The sequence below is a fragment of the Falco peregrinus genome, chromosome 12 (genome assembly GCF_023634155.1).
Source record: "Falco peregrinus isolate bFalPer1 chromosome 12, bFalPer1.pri, whole genome shotgun sequence".
Taxonomy (NCBI): Eukaryota; Metazoa; Chordata; class Aves; order Falconiformes; family Falconidae; genus Falco; species Falco peregrinus.
Window position 1 is genome coordinate 19,868,178 of NC_073732.1, and position 22,613 is coordinate 19,890,790.

Sequence of the window (22,613 nt, forward strand, 5' to 3'; positions counted from 1 at the left end):
GGAAAGGGCGGCCCCCGCGGGCAGGGGAGGCTGCCGGGCCGCCCCCCGGCCACAGCTCCCGCCCGTCGCGCCGCGGCCGCGCAGCTCCGGCTCCCGGCGCGGGGGATGCGCCGCACTGCGCATGAGCGGGAGGCGGCGGAAGGGCCCGTGAGGAGCCGGGAGCTGCCGCCGCCGGAGGAAGCCGCCGTCGCCGCCGCCCTCAGTCTCCGCCTGAGCCGGGAGGGAAGAGGCCTGCACAGCCCTCAACATGGTGAGCGTCCCCCCGGGGTCGCCCTTCGGCGCGGCCCGGTGCCGCGGGGCTGGCCGGCCGCGGCGGAGCCGCAGGGGCAGCTGGGGCCTAGTCGTGGCGGGCTGGGGTGTCCGGGAGCGGCTCGACGGGAGCGGCGAAAGGGCCGGTCCCGGGGGCTCCGCAGCCGGGGCGCGATGTCCTGGGGCCGCGGGCGCCTCGGGCCTCCGACCAGGCAGGTGGGGAGGGCGTGCGGGGCCCGGGGAGCGCGGCGGTCGGGGCCGCTGGCCGCGGGGCGGGCGGGCAGGAGGCTGCGCCGGGGCAGGGGCAGCGGCGGGGCCTAGGTGGGGGGCGCCGGGCCCCGCGGAGGCCGCCGGGCGCTGTCAGGCCGCCTCCCGGCCAGGCGGTGCCCGCTGGCGCGGCGGGTGAGGGCTCGGGCACCTTTGTGCGGGACGGGGCAGCGAGCGGCGATTGCGGGCAGCGCGGTGTGTGCCCGCCGGGGCCGTGAGCCGCAGGGGCTGCCAGAAACCGAGGGGTGCTTGGAGTTTTCCTCAGGATTTCAGGTGGCTCGGGGCCCATAAGTACGCTGTCAGTTCACTGGGAAACTTGGATATATTGGTCCTTCTTGAACTGGGATTATGTTGGAGAATTTCTTGACAATTTGTTTTGTCGTTTTGGTAAGGCTCCTATTCATGTAAGTGTTGTAAAGAGTACCTGTCTATCTTCCATTTTCTCTGTAATATTTTTTTCCTTATAGCTGAGGATTTGCTGTAGACTCTCAAATCATCTGACTTTCTCCCATCCCTCTTCCAAAGAGAAACTGCAGTGGTTGGAACAAAACTTACTGTTTGCCTAAACAAAAGAAGATGACATTCCTCAGCAATGGGGGGGGGGGGGGAGCTTACTGGTCTCTTGCACGGTGTCTTATGCACCTGAGGGAACGTGTCTGTAACCATACTTATGGTCTCTTGTCAGTATGCTAAAGTTGTACAGCTTTAGCTACAGCTGTACTGTTTAAAGTAGTATTTTTTTGTAGCAGCTGTATTGTCTTAGGAAGGATGTAGGAGGGAGTCTAAAATCTACTGGTGTACACTTATTGGTATAAAAATATCTTATACATGCAGTTAATGTTATTCTGGCAAACAGTGCTAAAAGCATATTAAAAAAAATAAAAACGTCACCTTTACCTGATGGAATTATGTTGGCATAAGAATTTGGTTAGCCAGGATTTAAATTAGTGGTGCAGTATACAGGCCTCTAAAAAACTTGGCACTATGTTACTGGTATAATTTTTAATTGAATAGTTTGATGTAGATCTTCACTTGAGTTTTTTTATGGGAGCTTAAAACTAAAGTCTGGGTAAAGTTAAGACACCTCTACAGTCTGAGTGTAATTCTGCAGTTCTGGGACTGTCTCAAATAGCACTTATGCAGTAATGTTACAGAATTTTTTATGAAGATTTTTTTCTATAACGATCACCTAAAGCTGTCTCACAGCATATGCAGTGCAGGTATGCAAAATAAATACACAGTTGATGTCTTGTACATACATATATTATTGGCTGGCTATGTGGTTAGAAATTTAAATTGAACAATACTGTAGTAAGTGGCAATATAACAGAAATTGTGAGGCACGTTATTCTGAGAATAGCTTTCTGTGAGAAACAGCAGAATCCTATCTGCTTAGTCTTCTTGGAAATACTGAACTGAAGAACTAGCAGATACTTTCCGTGGAACAATAATATACTGATAAATTGGTATTTATCAGATTGGAGAGAGTCTCTGAATACACTAGTCATGGCCCTGAGCACAGTTAGGCCCTATGCAAACGATTGTTTTCCAGGTTGTGCTTGTTGACTCTGACATCCAGGTGAAAGGATGACATAAGACACTGAAGTGAGGCTAAATGACAGGCTGCAGCTTTTATAACTAGTAAATACAGGTATGAATTGTTTCTAGTGCCCAGGTATAGGATTCTGTACCTATACTTGTGGTATGCCAAAATCCTCTATTTAGTTAGGGGAAAGAGTAGGGAGACTTCTTCACGGAGATCTGAAGTTGTCCACCCAGAAACATGAGATTCAACATCCCGTTTTTCCGCCTGTATGCGCTAGTGCTCTGGCTAGTCCTTCCAGTGGCTGCGGCAGGTTCCTGGGGCCAGGTTGCTCGTCCAGCACAGCAAATGCTACGGTAGAGGCTCCTGCAGCTGGGGCCTGGCTCCTGCTCGCCCATGCAGCACCACCAGTTCGAGCACTTCTGGCTCTGACTTGGGGTTCATACGGCCAGGGCTTTCTCGGCAAAGGTTCCTGGCTTTGAAGTGCCTTTGTCCAATGTCTGGAAGGAAAACCATTACAACAGCCTGTTAGACTCACTCTGGCCATTGGGGCAACTTGAAAAATGTTTTCTGTCCACTGCTCAGGTACACCACCCGGACAGCATTCCTAGGGTTGCTGATAGCTATCTGCCTCTCTTACCCACATTTTCACTTGAGCTGAGTAGCATCTGTAGAAGTGGTCTCCTTCACCTTATCGGTTAGTATGTTTCCACCTCACCTCATCGTGAGGACAAGTAATGTGCCTGCAAATCAAAACAGAGCAGCAAGCTGGTCCATTATACTCTAAGCCATCTTCTCTGAAGAGAAGAGCTACTGCCTAGGCAGTACTATTCTGAATGATTCAATTAATTTTGGACTATGTGTGATAATCAAGGGAGGTGTGTGAGTTTCCATATCTTTATCCAGAGCCAAAAGCTAACCTTCTCTCTATTTACATTTTCTATTATATTGTCCAGTTCGTGTTCTCTGAAGAATATTTCTATGCTGATAAATACATAATTTCTTACTGCGAACCTCAGGTGACAGGAAGTTGTAGAAATCTAGTATTACAAGAATTTAATGGCTGACGCTGTCTCCTGTGATGATGTTGTACTTCATGACATTGTTATGTAGTGTTTAACTCAAGCTGTTCTGCAAGGCTGTTTTGTACTGTGTATATTCATGTCTGTAGCAGTTTGTTGATATTAATTGTTTTTGGTTTTGGTTCTCTCATACTAAAACTTGTAGATTCTTGGCATTATGCTTAGGATGGAGTAGTCGGAGTGCTAGACAAGATGGTGCGTGATCTTGTTTCCTCTCCAGCCTACGAGAGAACCCTTTGAACTTACACTGTAAAATCACTTTTAACTAGAGCCATGAAAAAATTATTCAGGAATATGAGCTACTCTGAGAACAAGGTGTGAAATTTATTACGTAGCTCTTGATATTTTACTCATGTTTTGGTGGTGGCAATGCAAATGTAAGGTATGAATGCGGCTTCTAATGGCTGAGTAGAGCTTCTGCCCCCGACCAGAGTTAAGAAAGCTAAACAACTGACAGCTTTGTTTTATCCTTTTTTAATTGAAAAAGCCCTGGGTTTTCATGTTTCCTTAACATCTCAGGTTAACATGAATTACCTTAAAACACTATTACAACTACTGCATTCTTCTAGGTAGCTATATATTGATCTTCTACAAAAGACTTTCTACCCATATGCCAATACTGAAACAATTTTATCCCCTAAAAAAGTTACAGGGTGTAAAAAGCGACTTTGATTTTATGTTGCTTGTGATTTTTTTCCTTGCATTTTATATCTCAAGAGACCTTGTACATTTTAAAAGTTTTGTTCTGTTCCATTGCAGACAAATGGATTTTACACCGCTTTGAAACAGAAGCTTAAAAATGTTCTGAGAATCATACTTTGTGTGCCCTCTTTTTGAGAAACTGCTGTAGGAAAATGTAGTTGAAGGTTATGTTTGTTTACATTACACAGAAAGTATGCTATTTACTTAAACTGGTTTTGTCTTTAACTTGGATTTATATGGTTTTCCATGTAGTATACCTGTATGCTGTCACAGTTGGTGGATTAAAATGTAATTCAGTGTATTCATAGACTTCTGTTGTTGTGATGAACTTTTGTTTTCTCACCAAAGAAATACTCATGATTTTGCCTTTTAAACTTCAGCCATGTATTTGTTCAGTACAAGCAGTAAACCAGATTATTTGGAGCTGTCTTGTACATTGCTTTAGTGGATACAGCCCAATGTGGAATGATTCAGATGCTGTAAGGGAGCAATATTCTCTTGACCATTAATGTCGCATAAAGATGCCACAAACCTGGCAGTTGTGATAGGTAGGGTTGTGACATGCGCAAGCCCGTTCTGTGTGCGGGCTGAAGTTATTCTGTTTGAACTGACGTCACTGGGGTCCTTTGAAAGTGCAAGGATGCTTCCGGCAGCCAGGTCTCTAGGTAGAGTTTAAATGCAGTTAGTATAAAAACCTAGACTTTGTGGATGTTGATACTATTTTAGAAAAGGCTTTTACCTGTCACATGCATGAGAACTTAACAGGCTTTTCTGTGAGTCCTGACTGAAACAAAAGCACAGATGTCACGTCGTTCAAATTCCTTCAGTTAGCAGTGAAACTAGCAGGAATCAGATCATCTGTTGGCGGTGGCTGGGAAGGGGAAGGTGAAAAGCAGTTACTCATTAAAGAGTAACTGCGAATCTCTTCTTTGGGGGCCCTAAGGAATTTTGAGCGGGGATGCTTCAAACTGATTGTGCACTGCTTGTCTAGCTGGTGGCCGCATGCAACCTTTGAGCATAGGGTTTTGGTAGGAATCTTCAGCTCTGGTCCAGGCAGGCAGCATGAGATGAAGGTTGTTACTGTTTCCTATGGACATTATTCAGGAGAGTGGAGCCCTCATACAGCTATTAGCTATACAGAAAATGTTGATGCAAGTGTGCAGAACTAATCTTTGCGTTTGAGGTGGCTAAAAATTGAGTGCAGAAGTTAAGGAAAGACAGCCATGTAGTCAGAGTTGGCATTTTTTTTCCTTCTAGACTGGGAAGGCTTACTTCCCTAGATGGGGGAGAGTTTCAGTCTGAGGCCAGAAAAAAAAATACGTGGGGGATAAAAAGCCCGAGTATTTTTATATATATATATATATATATGTGTGTGTTTAATCTTTCACTGAAGTATCTGATCAAGGATGTGTTATTGAATTAGAGTTATCAAATCTGGTACTTCATGGGGAGAGGCAAATTTTATTTTTAAAATCTATGTTATAGCATCAGTTGTTTGTTAGAATGATGTAATTATTGTAGTTTTAAGAATCTACATAATGTAGCTTTTCATTTGGCGAAGTTATTCTGTATTTTGAAAGTTAAGTTCACCTTCTGTCTGTTACAACATAGAAGGCAGCTTGGGTATCACACAAACTTCATCAAAGGCTTGCAGGTCTGAATTTTTCCTTTTCCCCTTACCCCATGGGGTAAGACTTACTAGAAAATTTATTGCATTTGTTTTCCATTGGTTTTTACTTGTATATTTTAGCAAGACAGGTAACTGTTAAATAAAATTCTGTCCTCCTTTTTAACTAGTGTTAGAGTTGAGCTACTTTAAAGGGATTGCATTGCATTGCAGTACATACAGCTGCAGCGCAAGGTATTTGTTGCCTGATGACTACAGGATTAAAGGTTACAGGGTGCTCTGGCTTCTGTACTGCACACTTAAAACAATAATAGCCTGTTAGAGCTCAGCTTCTAGAAATAGCCCTTAAAAGTGCAGAAGGCTTGGAACCTGTTCCTGCTTGAAGTGTGGGTTTTTAATGTGATGAAAGAAGGGCTATAATAGGATAATAAAAACTCAGCAGTAATTTCATCTCTTGCTGTCCTGTCCTAGGCCTTCAAAGAGTTGTCCAGTTACTTAGGATGTGGAGTGTCTTGTCCATGTTGGCAAGCTTCTGCGGAAACATTCATCAAATATAAAGAAAGAGCTTTGGCACTTTTTCACTAAAAATAAACTCGTATTTGACCAGTGAAAATACTGTTATTCCAGAAAAAGATTATGGCGGAACAGTGTGAGTTATTGCATCTTAATATATTACTGAATGCTATACTGATTGGTGTCATTAGCTGTTTGACTCTTGGCATATTCAGTGTTCTTTTTAAAAAGGTTTTGTATTGTTACAATCACTTAGGGAGTCCCATGTGCGGGAAGATCTCATGTGCATACCTAGGATTTAAACTTTATCATAAAAGTGATTTAAGCGGCATTTTTATGATCTAATTTCATTCTCCTTTTATGTGACAACACACAAAATACACTACCTTTTGTGGTCTTGGGCATTGGTGGCAAAGCCCTTTTAAACCTGTTCATTGACTTTTTGCTGTATGTCATTGCTTTTAGAGTTTACCCTTGCAGGATAGGGCAGAACAAAGCCTCATAAGGTTTTACAGAATACTCAGTACTAAAAAGGCTGTGCATACTTATGTGTACAAGTTTTTTTTAAAAAAAAAACCACCAAAAACCCAACCAAACAAAAAACTAATGATTAAAGGCACCAGTTAAAAAACAAACAAACAAAAAACCCCAACAACCAAAAGAAAAACAAAAAAGGCCAACAAAAACAACTAAGGTCGTATGTGTCTGCTCTGTAGTGCAGCTGAGTCTGTGGTGATGCAGCAGTCTGGCTGCGTGGAACTGATTTGAGGAAGCTGGTAACTGATACAGAAAATTAGCTTTAGGATTGTGTCATCTTCATTTGGGATTTCATTCAATGGTTTGTTTACAATGTATGTTTTTAAAAGTGCAACTAAAAATCCATTAGTCATTTCTGGAAGTCATTCCACATGGCTTTGTCAGCATAAGTGATTTTTGTGTGTGAGTTTGAGCTCGGTATTGTAGGGTGCCGAATGTCTGCCGTGAAACTTGAAGCATGCACAAATTGTCAGCAGCGGGTCTTCACAGGACCTGCTCTGATGGCTTGACCTTTCCCCGGAACCTGAAACTCTTGAGTTTCAGAAACATGTTTGTAGCAAAAGGTCCAGCGTGAGAAACTTATTCAAGAGCTTCAAATAAAGCAGACACACATTGTAACTTTAGAAGTAGTATAGCCTAAGTAAATGTCACTGTGTTTAAGCCTGCAGTATGTCCTAAAATTCTGACTTCACCTGAGTATTATATCTACAGGGTTGTTGTGATTTGCGGAGGGATTACAAAAAATATTTTTTTTACAAGGGATCTTTAAGGGTGTTGGTCTGTTTAGTATATTATGTGAGTGTCTTTTTAAGCCAAATGTGTTGCTGTTGTACTTTTAAAAATAGTTTAACTCTGAAGCTGGTAACTTAACTACTCTTACAACTAACAGGTTCACATTCACTGTCATCAAGCAGCAGAAAAACGATTTTGACTTTTAGGATGGATGAATTTGTGTTCTGAAGCTAGGGGTTTTTCTGTAATGATAATGTGACACTAATTGTCCTTTAGAATTAAGAGCTTGAGCTTGTACTGCTCTTAAACATTTGTGCTTTGGCTGACGACAATTTGTCCCACTTAGAGATATTTTTTTTTGGCCTTTTCCTCCATACTCACCGAGGAGGAGCCATGCACTTGGAAGTTACACTAATGAACTCAACATACAAGTTTTGTTAGAATGCAGGGTCAAGCTACAGTAGAAATACTTGTGCCACGTGAGAAGTCCAATCCTGACTTAAAAATCAGAACTGCTATTTACCAATTTGTAGTACTAGGAGTCTTTTTGCTTTGAATATATTGAGTGAACTTTAAAACTGAATTTGGATTTAGTGCAAGAGCTATGTGATTGCTTTCTTTGGTCAGCAGTTAGTTTTGTGTAACGAATACCCTTGAAATACTGACTGTGCTTCTTGTTATCAAAAACGTCCTTGGGAATCCCTCTGTGCTGATAAATCACTGGCAGCAAGTTCTCCTTTCAGTTTTGCCCTAGAGCAGAGGGGCATGTCTCTTGGCCTGGGCAGGAGGCCTGAAATTCCAGAGCTCTCACCTTGGCTCCTCACTCCCTTGCCTGCCTCTGGCAAAATTACTTACCTTTTTTTTTTCCTTTTTTTTCCTTTTTTTTTTTTTTAGCTAGCTTCAGTTGCTGCACCTGTGAAATGGAGACAATACCTCCTCACAGGAATGTTTTGCAAATTATTAGGTGGAGTTGAGCACCTTCAAAGTGAAGAATCTAAACAACAAAAAAAAATCTTTAAGCTGTTTTGGTGTGTAGCTCCCTGAAACGTGTGACCCAGCCTAGTGGCGTTTGGTGCCATCGAGAGGCAAGAGATCCTGTCGCTGGCAGCGGGGTCTCACCCCTTGTCCTGTACTAGCTGGTGTTTCTGTTAGTTCAGGCAACTGGGACTAAATGAATCGCCACTCTCTTTTGGTGATGGTAAGCTATTAAACGGCCTGTTCTGCGGCATCTGTTGAGGCAATTAATCTATCAAATGTTTTGATAGCCATGGGCTTTATTCAGGCATCTCAGTTGCCCTTTTTTGGTAAGTGTAGTGTTCTATTAAGAGGAGGTTTTTTTTCTTTTTAAAAAACAAAAATTGGTTTAAATTAAAGTGTCCCAATTTACAGCTGTATATGAATTTGCTATGCCCTTCAGCTCTCTCCAAATATGCAATAAGAATACCCATCTTTTATTTCTGTGATTGTTTTGTCGGCATGATTTTTGTGATCATTTAACTCAGCTTTGTTACAAGGTAAAGTACCTAGAATGAAGGTAAGTTTAAATTAAAAAAAAAAAAAAAAAAAAAGAGAATATGTTGGCTTGAGTGTCCGACTGCCCCATCAGTTAGAGGAAGTTTAACTGCTTGGGAAAATTATAAAAGGTACTGATTAAAAAAAACAAACCAACAAAGCTGTACTGAGGTTGTGTCCTTTTTTTGTTTTTTGTTTTGGTTTTTCTTTTTCCTCAGTAAAACTTTTCTAGTTACAGTATTGTCTGTTTTTACTAGAACAAGTTGAAATCATCACAGAAGGATAAAGTGCGTCAGTTTATGGTCTTCACACAATCTAGTGAAAAGACAGCAGTGAGTTGTCTGTCTCAAAATGACTGGAAGTTAGATGTTGCAACAGACAACTTTTTCCAAAATCCTGAACTTTATATACGAGAGAGTGTTAAAGGATCATTGGACAGAAAGAAGTTAGAACAACTATATAACAGATACAAAGGTGAGTACTGTGAATTTTCAGGCTTATTTCCTAGTTGTATATATGTATACTTAATTATAAGTATTGTTGCAGCTGTGCTCTTGTGCTTGGAAATCTTAACTGACTCTTTTAGTTTTGTTTTCCTGTTCGTAAAAATACCAATTAAAGGAGAATATGTGTAGGCTTCTGCTTCACAAGGGTTACATGCGGTTGCTTTATGTGCTCTAAATATATGTACATTTATATGAGATTAGGGTCTGGAGCTGGGATTGTGTGTACAGTGAGTAACTGTAATGGTGAACACAGATTTTAGGTGGTTCTTCTGGGGAAAGCACATCACTCAGGATTCCTGACAAAGTGAAAGGTTGCATATTAAGGATGGATTCTACCTTAATTTTTATTCACCTTGGGCTTATTGTCAGATAGTTGCAAACAGAGCAGAAAAGAAAACAAAGTCTCTCTATGTCTTATATAGGCAGTGTTCAACTGACAGTGTCCTACCACAAATAGTAAAGTGGATTCAGTACAGTAGAACAGCTTCTGTGTTTTAGCACTTCAGAAAAATCTAAAAATGAGTGCTACGTTTTCTGTTAGTTTTCATATGTATGCATAATCCAAGTACCATTTTCCTTAAGTCTTTGTTGGCTTACGTTGGTTAGTGCACTTGAAATGTGAGCATCTCACTTCCAGACCAGATGTTGATTCCTTCGTGGAAAGAGGAGTGTGCCTGGCTGACTTGCAATCGGTAATGGGGCAACGTAACTTTCCTCTTGGAGGTTACCGTGTCCAGTCTCATGCATGCTGGTGATGCCAGAGAATGCATAAAACTAATGTTGACTTAGTAATTTATGGGTAGATTTGATTATTTTATCAGTACAGCTTGTAAATGGACACTGCAGAGTGGTTTATAATGGTACACAGATCAGCATTCTTACCAAAAGTGCCAATAATTAAGTGTGCTGGTGGGAAAGGGCCACTGTTCTCTGTATGGAATGAGTCGGAATATCGTGCATATTATTAGGCAGAAAACAAATATTTGTGCTGCTTTTGTCTCTCAATGAAAACAACATAAGCTTCATTGTATGGGAGATTTTATGGTAGTAACTGCCACAGTTGTTGAAGTTTAACCATTGAAAGTTTAAAATTAATTTTGTTTTTAAAAGTCACTTATAAGGGCTGATCCCAAAAATGGCTTCTTGAAAACGTTTGCTTATCTTAAATGCATTTGTTGAATAAGTCGGCTCTTTCAAAAATCTGTTCTTCTTAATACTTACGTTTATATCCCAAAGATCCTCAAGATGAAAATAAAATTGGTATAGATGGTATACAGCAGTTTTGTGATGACCTAGCTCTTGACCCAGCCAGCATTACTGTACTCATCATTGCATGGAAATTCCGAGCTGCAACGCAGTGTGAGTTTTCAAAGCTGGAATTCATGGATGGAATGACTGAGCTAGGGTAAGTGTGCAGTAAGTGTTGGACACTGACAGTGTAACGCAATATCAGAAACTGGAATGTATGGTGAAACAGCCCTGTTTTGGCAAATGCGCAATCACGTTGTCCTTTCAGACTTCAGAGACATTTTGGAGTCTAGCATCACTTGTCTGCCTCTGCTTTTTATGTGCTGGGTGCTTAGTGACCAAAAAAGGGAGGCAACTTTGAGTCCCGCCTGCCTGGCTTGTCTTTTTCATTTAGTTGCCATAGGGCAGCTCAAGTAGGTTAAGCGAGGATGTTAGTCTGCAGTCTAGCACACCTGGGGTTTCTCTGCCAGATGAGAATGTAGCAGTCCTTATCACGTTTTTCTAAAAATCTAGCAGATTATAGAATCTGATGTATTAGCTAGTAGTGCAAATGGCAATGTGAAGAAATAACAAAAAAGAAATGAAATTGTTGTATAGGTACAGACTAATTAAAGGCTTCCTGAATTTTGTTTTGATAATTGTATTGTATTCCACAAAAGTTTTATAAATTTTTAAGTTGTAACTCATGTTTTATGGCAAAATCAATAATACACAAATAAACGGGCTTTAAAATGCAGGTGTGACAGCATAGAAAAACTGAAGGCTCAGATTCCTAAAATGGAGCAAGAATTAAAAGAGCCAGGAAGATTTAAGGATTTTTATCAGTTTACTTTCAACTTTGCAAAGAATCCAGGACAGAAGGGTTTAGGTAAGTATGTGTTCTTAATTATAAACATTTGTTTGTAAACATGGGAAATGACTGATTAAAGCAGTAAGTGAAAGTGTTGTCGTGCTCCAATGAGTCTGAAAGATAACCACCCCGGGATAAAATAAATCTCACTGTTGTGAAAGGCAGATGTCAATTTAAGGTGTTCAAATTGATAGAAATATCTGCATCATTAATATAGACTACAGAATTTTATGAGAGGGTTTATTCTTTCCCTAAGAATGAGTGCGGCTCTCAGAGGCACAATGGATTATGGCCTGACATTAAAGGTATAATTATACCAGTTAGAATTTGCAGCACTGAACAGATTGAGTTTTCACTTTTAGGATAAATTTAAGCTGTAAAACTGATTTCTCTGTAAGTACACTTGCAGAGTCTCTTGTAACACCAAAAAGGCTTGCAAATGTCTTGGCAAAATAGAATTGGAGTAGTACAAATAGATCAAATAGATTTCTGTGTCCTGGGCTTGATGCCTGTTGCTGTTGTGCTGTTGGTAATAGGTGTCTACCTGCAGCCTTTCCCCCTCCCCCGCAGCTCACTGGATTGTGCTTTTGATTAGTGTTAACAGGTGAACTAGAAGAATCAATTGTTAAAAATAATGACAGAACACCACAGTTCTGATGGAACTAAATGAACAAACTGTAGTTCTGTCTATTCAAAACAGCAAAAGTGAGGAAACAAAACTTTCTTTCAAGCAGTAATGTTAACTAACCAGTGTGTGTATTAATTTATATACAGTGTAGTTGAGACATGAGCCATAACTGATATTCCATGACTTCGTAACTGTTAACTTCTTAACTGTTCTACTTTTGAGAAGAAATGAAATACTGGAAGGCCAGTAGCTTGGCAGCTTCTGATTTTATTTTTCCCAGGAATGAAAATGCCCTAAACTGACTGCCACTGACCAGCTTTGTATTCACATGCTGTGAAGAGATGAGTGTTCTGCTTTGGTTTTTACGTGTGGACCAACTTCTGGGTTAAAATGAATATTGAAAAATAAGCTCCATGTCTTAGTTTTGACTCTGTCATTCTTGAACATCTTTCTCTGTCCTGTCTTTGTTTTCAATTGGATTGTGAGTTGCATTGTCTTAGCCATGCTCTTTTAGCTTCTTCAAAACTGTTTGAAAGTGCTGGTGCATACTTGTAGTCAGACCTGAATCCTGCATGTAAATGAGTGGAGTGATTCTTATTTCTTCTAGAAAGTCATAGTAACTCTTTTAGGTTGCTACAACAAGGATAGTAACTGAATTGTGAGAAGGCAGAAGTTAGGTTATGGAGAGTGTCAGTGTGGAATCAGTTCTGCAGTGTGAATGGGGTTGCAGGGGTTTGGTTTTTTGTTGGTTTTTTTTTTTTTTTTTTGTGGTTACCTTTGTAACATTTGAATGTTGTTTTTAATCTTTAAACAGCTTTACACAACAATAAGTATTTTGCAGAATCCCTGTAAGGTGGTAAAAGTGAAATGACAGATTACAGTATCATAATTACATGATCATTATTAATTAATTTTCTCCAAGCTTCAGAATAACAGAACTGCTTGATGTGATACTTTACCTCTTATTTTCTTCTCCATGTTTCTAAGGTATAAGGAAAACCTACACTCTTTTTCCAATCCTACCCCCTACCCCCACACCTAGTGCTATATAGAAATGAATCTTTTGATATCCCAGATTGAACAGACTTCAGTAAAAATGATTTACCAGGAAAACTAAGTTCCTTGCTTAATTTCTCATTCATCTTAAAACTGCTTTATGCAGGTTACCTTCTAGCAGTGACAAAGACAAGTGTAGTTTTCTCAGATCCTTATAGCATATACGTAGCAGAAGGTGGGGGTTTTATTTGGTTTTATTTTTAAATCTGGGTCTGGAAGAGGTGTAGAACTGAGTTTAAAATCTGGATGCTTACCAGACCTTTTGGTGCCAATAAATATGCAGTTCTAGGCATAAATTTATGATAGGGCAGAATAATTCAGGAAACCCTGAAGCAAAAGAATATGGGGAGAAGTACAGTGCTGAAAAGTAAGTGCTCCTAGTTAGGCAATTAATTTTGGAGTGTCTAAGTAACTGCTTGTAGGAGCTTGCAAAGTGATTTTAATGTATATTGGCCTCTAATCTTCCAAACATTGTGTAGTAGTTCAGGCACAGTTGAGGAAATGTGTTTCCTCTGCATAATTCCTTACTACCATGTAAGTACTGTGGGTGTCTTAAAAGTTCTTGTGATATTTGCATCTCATCTGAGAATACCTTTTAGCTGGTATTAGTCTCAAACATTGTTTGCTTCTCTTGCATCAAACTCACAATGGAGCATATATTTTGAGACTTCCATATTTGATCCATGAGGACTTCCCTGAGCATTCTTTCACTTTCTTACGAAAATCTAAAATTATATCTTTACTTTCAAACTTTGTGATTTCATAAAATTTCTTTTGAAACATGTAGTTTGTCCTAAGGCATTATATCTTTGTGCTTTACATATTTGGACTCACGTAATGAGTTTGAGGTTGCAGCATCCTGAGAACTGTTGTTGAAGGCCTTTGGTTACCCACAAGAATAATCTCAAAATTGTGTAAGCATGTTGAAGTGCACAGTTTCTTTACAGTGTTTGTTTACAAACCACTATAAATATGCAGTGATTTGATGACCTTGCATTTTTTATATGTCTGCTATTAATGCATCACAAGTAGATAAAATTTAGTTTTCTAATCTGTTTCCTTGAGGGACTGATCAGCTTAATCTGAAGTTTGTATCTATCAATTTTTAGAAAGACAGCAATTTTAATTGAAAGCTGAAGTGCATATTTTTTTATTTGAATTTTCTGTGAGATACTTAGCCTTTACACCCTTTAATAAGTTGTCATTTTCATCTATAGCTTATTTACTGAGGAGTAGTGACTTCTGTTTAATTTTTCACTGCTTCTTGAAACTCAAACACTACACTTTTGTGTGAAATCACGCCCCTTTGCAACTGATGGAAAATCTACAGATTTTGGATACGTATACTTTGGTCAGGAAGCAGCATAATGTGAACTTGCTAGCTGAGAAGAACTTTTAATAACAAAGATACTAAACAATTCAGAAATTCCCCCTATCACATCTGTCTTCTCTCCAGCAATGCAGAAGTTCATGCTTTTTGTTTGCTATTGATTTCATCTAAGATCTACCTTTTTTTTTTTTTTTTTTTTTTAACATTTTGGGTGCCTGGGGAAGCGAGTGGTTTTCTTGGGTTGTTGCATTTTTTCTTTTTTATCCCTGAGGTGTAGTTGCTCATGTGCCTCTTTGTTCTCACAATAGAATTGTTTATGGAAGACATTTGCTAGACAGCAAGATACTTAAGAACTTTTGATAAAAAAGAAGTCGCTTAACTCTGTAGCCTTTTGGTGTTACTGTACGTACTTGGTGATGGGAGATTGCAGTTAGTAGCATTTTGTAGCATTGTCCTGTTAATGGAGATCACACTTGGTAGAGATTTAGAACTCAAGATACATAACTTTCTTTTATCAGCACTAATAAACAGTAAATGCCTGTCAGTTTAGCCTTTGGCAAATACCAAGGATGTATCAAAATCTGTAAAATACTTGTGTAATGCTTTTTATTTATGGTTGCCTTTTTGTAAAGGATCCATGAGTATATTTGCATTAGATTATATTTTTAACCTTTATGAATACATGGTTCATCTTGGATACCTGTGGAGATTATATATTTGAAATGTATATCTCTAAAAGTAATGTATTTTAATATTACAGATTTAGAAATGGCCATTGCCTACTGGAATTTAGTACTAAATGGAAGATTTAAATTTCTAGACTTGTGGAACAAATTTTTGTTGGTAAGTTTAAATCTTTACATAAACTGGACTGCAGTATTTTGAAAACTTGGAAGATAATAGTGTATTTCATCTACCTAATAATATAAACATTTTTGACCCACATCCTAGGTAATGCACTTCATAGTGTGAAAACAGAGAAATATATTTTGGGGATATAGATGTGTCCAAGACAGTAAAAATAAATGTGTATAAGGGCTTTTAATTTTTATTTTTAAAATATAAATTTTCCACTCTTCCAAACAGGAACATCATAAAAGATCAATTCCTAAGGATACCTGGAACCTTCTTCTAGACTTTAGTACAATGATAGCAGATGATATGTCTAACTATGATGAGGAAGGTAAACATTTCTATTTTCTTTCATTAACTTTAACTGTGTTTTATGCTACCTTTATTACTGTGTTATCTGCTTTGGCACAGCTGTCCAATAACAGCATAATTAGAATATCACTGGTGATCTAAATTCCAGTTAGAGCTAATTTAATGCATGTTGTTATCATCTGTACGTTACTGCAGGTTTAAAAAAGAAATGCTGAAATGTTCTTAAATCAGTTTTCTTTTTTTCTTCTGTCGGAGCTCAGAAATTAATTATTTCATATTGAGACAAACCCCAATATTTGTCCATTTAAAAAACCCACAGATTCTCTGTCAGCGCAGTTCTTGGCATCTTCAACCAAGCAACTGATTAATGGCCTATGCATTTCTTCGCAGGGTCCTCTGGTTATTGCATTTCTTAGTCGGGAATATTTTAAAGTTTGATTGCTTCAGTTTAGGTGAAGATTGGACATTTAATAACATAAAAGTAAAGCTGGCAGCATGCAAGGATTGCGAAACATAACTTACTTCCTACCAGATGTGTTTCTTGTAAACTTCTGTATTGATCTTTCCTCTTCCAGTCCATCTATAGCCAAGAGCAGCTAACTGCCTTCAGTCGCTGGCGGCAGATCAGTTCAGTGAGGGGAGGAAACTGCAAACTTCTGATTCTTCCAGAGCAGAGGGGAGCAAACTTCTAAACTTTCATAATTATGGATAGCTCTCATTCCCTTATCATGAGCAAACGGGCTGCTGCCCACAGTAGATCGATGCAGTTTAGAAAGATTGAAGGCAGAAAACATGTTTTAACGATTTGGAATAGAAATATTTTAAGGGGGAAAAAGCCCCCCAGAACAACCCACGGTTATTTAACCTTCGCATGGCCATCATGCAGATGATGGGGACCTCTTTGGATATGGCTGCCCATAACATGTAAAATGTTGATAGGCATTTTAACTACTTCTTGATAAGGAATGTGTAAGAGTATTAATACCAGCCTTCTAGGCCTTTTTACAGTACTGCTGGCTATCAGGGCATGTTTTGCTGTGTTCAGGCATGGCTAAGTGCCGGCTCTAACAGATGAGCATTGCATTCATGTCAGATCGTATTGTGAGCAGTGAGTGAGTAGTATGTTACTATATGCTGCTGCTTACAGCATAGACTGCTTCATCCAATGTTCAGTGTTTTTTAAGCAGCTTCTGCCATCCTGGAGGTCAACTTTGAGTTCTGGTGCCAAAACTGGGACAGTTTTAAGCTAGAATTGTTGTTAGCCTTTTTTCTTTTTTTGGTCAGGAAGGTGAAGGAAGTATGACCCGTCAAAGTGATATGTGTTAACTGGGGTTAAAGGAAGTAGACATCTTCAACCAGCTCTTAAATTTCAAGCAAGAAAATCAAATGACAGGTTTTTTTGCTTGAAACTATGCCTAGGTAAATTGGAAAGTAAATAACTTGTTTAGACCTGAAGCTTTACAAAGAATGCCTTGTTGAACCGAGTTCTTATGTTCTGGTCTGTCTCTCTCCTTTTTTTTTTTTTTTTTTTTTAGGGGCATGGCCAGTTCTTATTGATGACTTTGTGGAATTTGCACGCCCTCAAATTGCTGGGACAAAAAGTACGACAGTGTAGCACTAAAGGACCCTTCTAGAGTGTACATAGTCTGTACAAATACCTGAAATGGAAAATTGCACAGTCAATTTCTGCTGGCTGGACTGAACTGAAGATCAATCCTCACAATATGTCTGAGGGTTGAGACAAACCTTTAAGGATACATCTTGGACCATATCATATTTCATTCTTCTGGTGGTTTGGGCTTTTCTTCTAGTCTGGACCACTCCTGCCTGTTAAAATTCCAACATTGTGGATTTCATCATGGATTTTTTTAAATTTTTTTTTTTTTGGTGGACCACCCTAGTTTCATCTCCCATAAGTCCTAGAAGCTTTATAATTATTTTGAGGTTTCTGGTTTCACATAAAGCACAATGCTGGTCATCATCAGACAACTATTGTATGGCATCTGAATTATACAGATCAACATCAAAACAATTTTTAAAAGAATCCTTAAATATACACTTGGGGCTAGTTGCAAAGACTGTATTGATAGCACTTCCTGTAAGAGTGATATATTTAAGTGTACTGGGTCTGACTTTTTTTTTTTTTTTTTTTTTTTTCCTTTTCTGGAAAAGTACAGGTATCGTCTAAGTGAGTTTGATTATCTGGTAAAAACAATTACAGAAATAACCAAGAAAACCCAAGGTTGTTGATACTGGGGTATCTAGGTGCCTATCTGAATGGTTTGATTGTACATCAGCTGATGGTGAGAACAGTTGAAGTACAACACAACTACTGTGCACTTAAAGCACCCGTGTTTAATGTTATAGTCGGCCTTCAGTGAGCGTCATTGAGATAAGCTGTGTGCGTCATGATAGAATCTAATATTCTCTAGGTTATTATCGAAGATACCGGATTTCATTACAGTTTTGAAATGCTTATCTGTCAGAGAAAGGTTTTTCATTTCTGTGGAGATCTAAGACTTGAATATACTGAATTTGTGTCTTAAATGTTTGCTACACAATACAGTATTTTAAATTGAGACATGTAATTTTTATGGTTGAGGTATGATGAAACAAATGGCCCTGTTGTACAAGAAGCTGGCGAGTTTGTGAATCTAGATTTTGAAACCATTATCCTGAGAAGTAAGTTAAATCTTTATAACGTAGAGGTACTGCCATTATGGATGACTCCCATCTTTTAATTATTTTGTTGAGTTTTCCTTAAATTGACGTATCACTGTGGTTGCCAAATACAGAAATTAAAAGTAAAGCTTTCCCAAACAAGCACAGATGAAATGTAAAAATACTACACTGGCTTTGTTTGCCTAAATTATTTTGTTGATCAGCACTACTTCTTACCACCTTACTGCATTTAACTAAAGCAAGTTCATTTTGGTCAAAACAGGTTTTATCAGATGCAGTTCTTCTTTCTTTTCAATATTATGGGAACTCTTGAGCTGCTTTCATGCTAAACATGGTCTTTTATTCCTCAGTTACTTGTGAAGAGATTTGATAAATACTACTTTGTAATACAAGCTGGAAAATCACAAGCTCCAGGAGAAAAGACAGAGGGTAGTTACAAGTAAGGACAGAGGTTTAAGTCCATGCTCTAACTAGTCCCATGATAAGGCCAGAATTATTTCTGAGATGAGCAATTGGTACTTGCACAAAACAGCAGAACACTTTTATGCAGATGCCAAAAGTCTTTTAGGAAAGAACTGACTTGAACTGCGAAGAGATTTTTATTTGTACTCCCTGATGCTGACCGTAAGGCTAGCTCCCCTCGTTGCAGTGCCCTCCTAGGAAAAGCCAGTTGTGCATTTATTTCAAGAATAGTTCCACAAAAACACTGCAAACTTTCTCCAGCTACTGGCATTGGCTATGCCAAAAACCGTGTGTGTTGCTGCTTTCAGTATTTCCTTTCTCAAGTTTGTGTTAATATAAATGGGGATTTGAAATTATGGGGGGGTGGGGGGGGGGTGGGGCGGAAGAAAGCTCTAGAAGGTATCTATGCGTGCTGTTTTCTGTCTTGAGGGTTTTGGTACCGTTTTGGATTGATTAGTTCAAGTATGCTGTGTTTGGAGAGGAGAACTGACTTGCTTTTTATCCCAATACAGCCTTGTCTCTAAAAAAAGTCTGCGATTGGGTAGTGGCGTAATGCCGTGGTGTTTTAAAGAATATTCCTTTTGAATGCAAGATCTTTTCAACAAAATAGTGTTGTCATCAGTTTGGTACTACACGCTTATAATTACTGTGTAATTATAAAGAAATACGTAAAACTTTGACTAATGTTGCAGAAAAGGGTTATTTGTGCTATGATGGCATCTTACAACGTTTTTCAAAATGAGTGGCTGAAGTAGAAACATTGATTTAACAGGGTGTTGTTCTAAGGACAAAATGCCTGGTTACAGGGAATATTTTGTATTGAAACGTGCTCAGATGTGGCCATGTGTTTTTTCCTTTATATATTTGTGTGGGTTTTCTTTTTTTTTTTAAGAATGCAGACAGTTGCTTACTTGGATTGCTTTGATTTGTAAGTGCTTACGTCTCCAATTTGATGATCTCCCCTTGAATGGATCGATTTAATTTTGCCAAATGTCAAAAGAAAAAAAAAAAAAAAAAAGGTAAACTCCAGGTTTGTAACCTGTTTTTATACGTTAAATATGTACAAAATTAGAAGTGCCCTGATATAAAACACTTAATCTTGAGATTATATTTAGTAAAAAACCATCATTTACATATCTCTGTAAGTTCAAATGTAACTTCTTACAATCCCTCTCGTTACCAACAGAGGCAATAAAGCTCCAGTGAAATTGCCATGACTTAAGTCTTCTTATGCATTGTTGCAGTGTATTATTTGTAAGTCTTATTTCTGGAGTGTGCTTTTCAGCGGGGAGAGGGGGAGGTATGGAATGCTTCTGCATAAAATACACTTTCTTGGTAAGTTTGGGGGGATTTAAGCATAAAAATAACCTTACTCTAAATGGTTACAAGTACAAAACGGCGCCGAGCTTTCCAGCACTGATGTCACCCAGCACGTGAAGGAAGACACCACACACAGTGCAGCCGTTTAACATGGATGAAGACTACCACACATACAGAAGGTGACTTTTTTATTGCTGAACCTGTTAATAGGTAACTTACGACTTGCTTCAAAACTGCTTTACGATGAAACCTGTACTGAGAAATCCTTACTTAAGATTTATTTTTTTTAAGAATGCATTTAATGAACTTTTGCAATTCACACATTATTGAAATAATATTGCCAGAAGTCCCTGTAGAGTTTACTTGAGTATGGTAATGCTGAATGGGTCTGGTTTTTAAACCCATGGTGCCGTTCAGGCCGCTGAGCTTTCAAGAGTAGACCACACCATTATGTATTGGATAAAATTATAATTTTATCCATCAGAAATATACAGTCAGCTAAACAGTACAAAGCTAAGGGCTAAGTATCTGCGTGAGTAAATATTAAGAGTTTTGCTACAGCTGTCTGTAACTCAAACCTGGCCATTTAAACTGGTACAAAAATCAATGTCCTCCTGGAAGTTCATCCACTAATGTTAACAGAAGCTGCCTCGCTGTTGTTATTTGAATGTTTTACATGAAATTACACCTGTTTCCTTTCAAAACTCAATTCTGTGTCTTCAGCGTATAAGATTTCCAGGCCTCCTCCCTTGACGAGTTCATTGGCCAGCTGGCAGGCAGCAGCATGAGCACCCTGCAAAGCAAATTACAAACAAGAAGCTGCCTGGGAAACCTGCGAGGGCGAGAGCTTGGTTATGTTTGCTATTGAAGAAACAGGCGTGAAGCCCACGCTGGGATTCACCACTAAGCAAGCATCCCAGTAGGCTCCCAGGGGAGCTGGGGCTACTGGACCAGCAGCTGGAGGGCCCCCCCCTTACACACAAGGCGCATAAAGTTATTTCTCCTTGCTGGTGGGCTTCCCTCCAGCCAGAGAAGGCAGCAAGGCGAGGCCAGAGGCGCTCTCCATGCTCACCTCACTGCTCCTGAGGGTCTGGGAGGGGTGGAGGTAGATCTGTGTGCGCCTGCTGGGAACGTACCTTCAGCCTGGCCCCTCAACGATCCTGGCACACAGAGCAGCAAGCCTTGCTTTACTCCGGCGTATTTGCCATAATTAAAACAATGACTCAGCTAGAAGTGAAAGTTTTATTTAATAAATATACTTTTAATAAACCATTTTTAAAACAACTTCTACTGACCAAGCTGTACAATGAGCAAGCACACAGACTCGCTGTCAGAGAATCAAAAAGAACATGAGGCAGCCACAGTGTCAAGAGGTCCATAATTCTTTGTACTAATTATTGCTACGGTTTCCAGTTGCCAATGCCCCTTGGTTACCTAAAATTAAGCATCAACATCTTTAAAAAGGTACTTCTTGCAGTTCAAGTTTTTTTCTTCAAAAAAGCAGCAGAACTTGATCACTCTTCAGTAAAAAACCAGGAGTCTAGATGATTCATTACTTTCACATGCATAGGACCTGAAATCTCTCACAGGCCTGTAACTAGGAATTGTAAAAATATATTCTTTGCTGCAGTAATGGTATCTTCTTTATACCTGAAAGTGAGTCTTTTTTAACAATTTTCCCCTTTCTAAACTATATGCCCCATAGATTCCGTTTTCTCCAATTGCCAAAATGTAAAAAGGTTGAAAACCTGCTGATGAACAAAATAATTTCCTTTAAAACTGCTGAGGAAAAGATTACTGTACACCACAGGCCACTTAGGTGCTACGTCTGGGTTTCTTTCAGACAGGTCACACTTTGTATCATACAGAGCAGTGAGTGCATTTCATTTCTTTCCACTTCATGTTACACATATAGAGGTCTTTTAGCCCATGGCCCCTCCAGTTCTACCCACTTTATGCATTTATACAAACTGGAAACAACAAAAAAAAAGTCGTATCTACAGTGCTGACAATTGTATGTACTTATTGTAATACAACATCATAGTGTGGCAACAGCTAGAGCAAGGCGGATACTTCAGAGTGAAGAGAACATTCCTTTTAACAAAAGCCACAGCAACTTGGGACAGCAGGTAAGGTCTCTGTACCGAGTTTTCTGATGCCTCTAGGAGCAGTATTTAGCTGAAGGAAAAAAAAACAAACTATGGAAAGCAGAAGCCTTGCAAATACCGATGCAGATGCACTTCTAAGACGACTGACGGCAAGAGCTGATACAGCCATGAGCATCCAATCTTTCCTCCTCCTGTTATAAACTGAGTCATCCCAACAGAGAGCAGAAACCAGACAAATCATGCCACTGGAAGCAAACAACAGAAGCAAAGAACGTACAAAACAACCAACAATAAAAATATTCACAGAAAAAAACCCAACCAAAACCCAAAAACCCAGATCTGCAAAGAAGGAAGTCTAACTGGGAAATAATTTAGGAACAGAAAAAAGGCTAAAATTAGTCCATAATGAATGGTTTGCCCAGTTTTAGGAATAACTCCTGTAAAAGAATGATGTCTGTGTAACAAGCAGGTGCAGTGACCATGGTGTCAGAGCTA

At 39.3% G+C, this 22,613-nt stretch overlaps 2 protein-coding genes across 5 annotated transcripts in view; one reads left to right on the forward strand and one right to left on the reverse strand.

Moving 5' to 3' along the window:
• Positions 1-48: 48 nt before the first annotated feature.
• On the forward strand, positions 49-19,907 carry DCUN1D1 (defective in cullin neddylation 1 domain containing 1). 2 transcript variants are annotated; one of them, XM_055817284.1, is made up of 7 exons: positions 49-250; positions 9,022-9,238; positions 10,507-10,675; positions 11,256-11,386; positions 15,143-15,225; positions 15,469-15,565; positions 17,082-19,907. In XM_055817284.1, exons 1-7 carry the CDS (start codon positions 248-250, stop codon positions 17,159-17,161), a joined length of 780 nt encoding a protein of 259 aa, XP_055673259.1. In that variant the 5' UTR covers positions 49-247; the 3' UTR covers positions 17,162-19,907. The 2 variants fall into 2 exon arrangements, with proteins under 2 accessions (XP_055673259.1, XP_027639765.2); XM_027783964.2 differs by lacking the exon at positions 49-250 and adding an exon at positions 885-903.
• Positions 19,564-22,613, reverse strand: part of ATP11B (ATPase phospholipid transporting 11B (putative)) — a 72,890-nt gene continuing 69,840 nt past the window's right edge. For 2 of the 3 annotated variants that reach the window (XM_055817275.1, XM_055817274.1), the window contains one exon: positions 19,564-22,363. In XM_055817275.1, coding sequence (XP_055673250.1) covers positions 22,108-22,363 — 256 coding nt within the window. In that variant the 3' untranslated portion in view covers positions 19,564-22,107. The remainder of the gene's footprint in view (positions 22,364-22,613) is intronic. The other variant, XM_055817281.1, reaches the window with a different exon arrangement.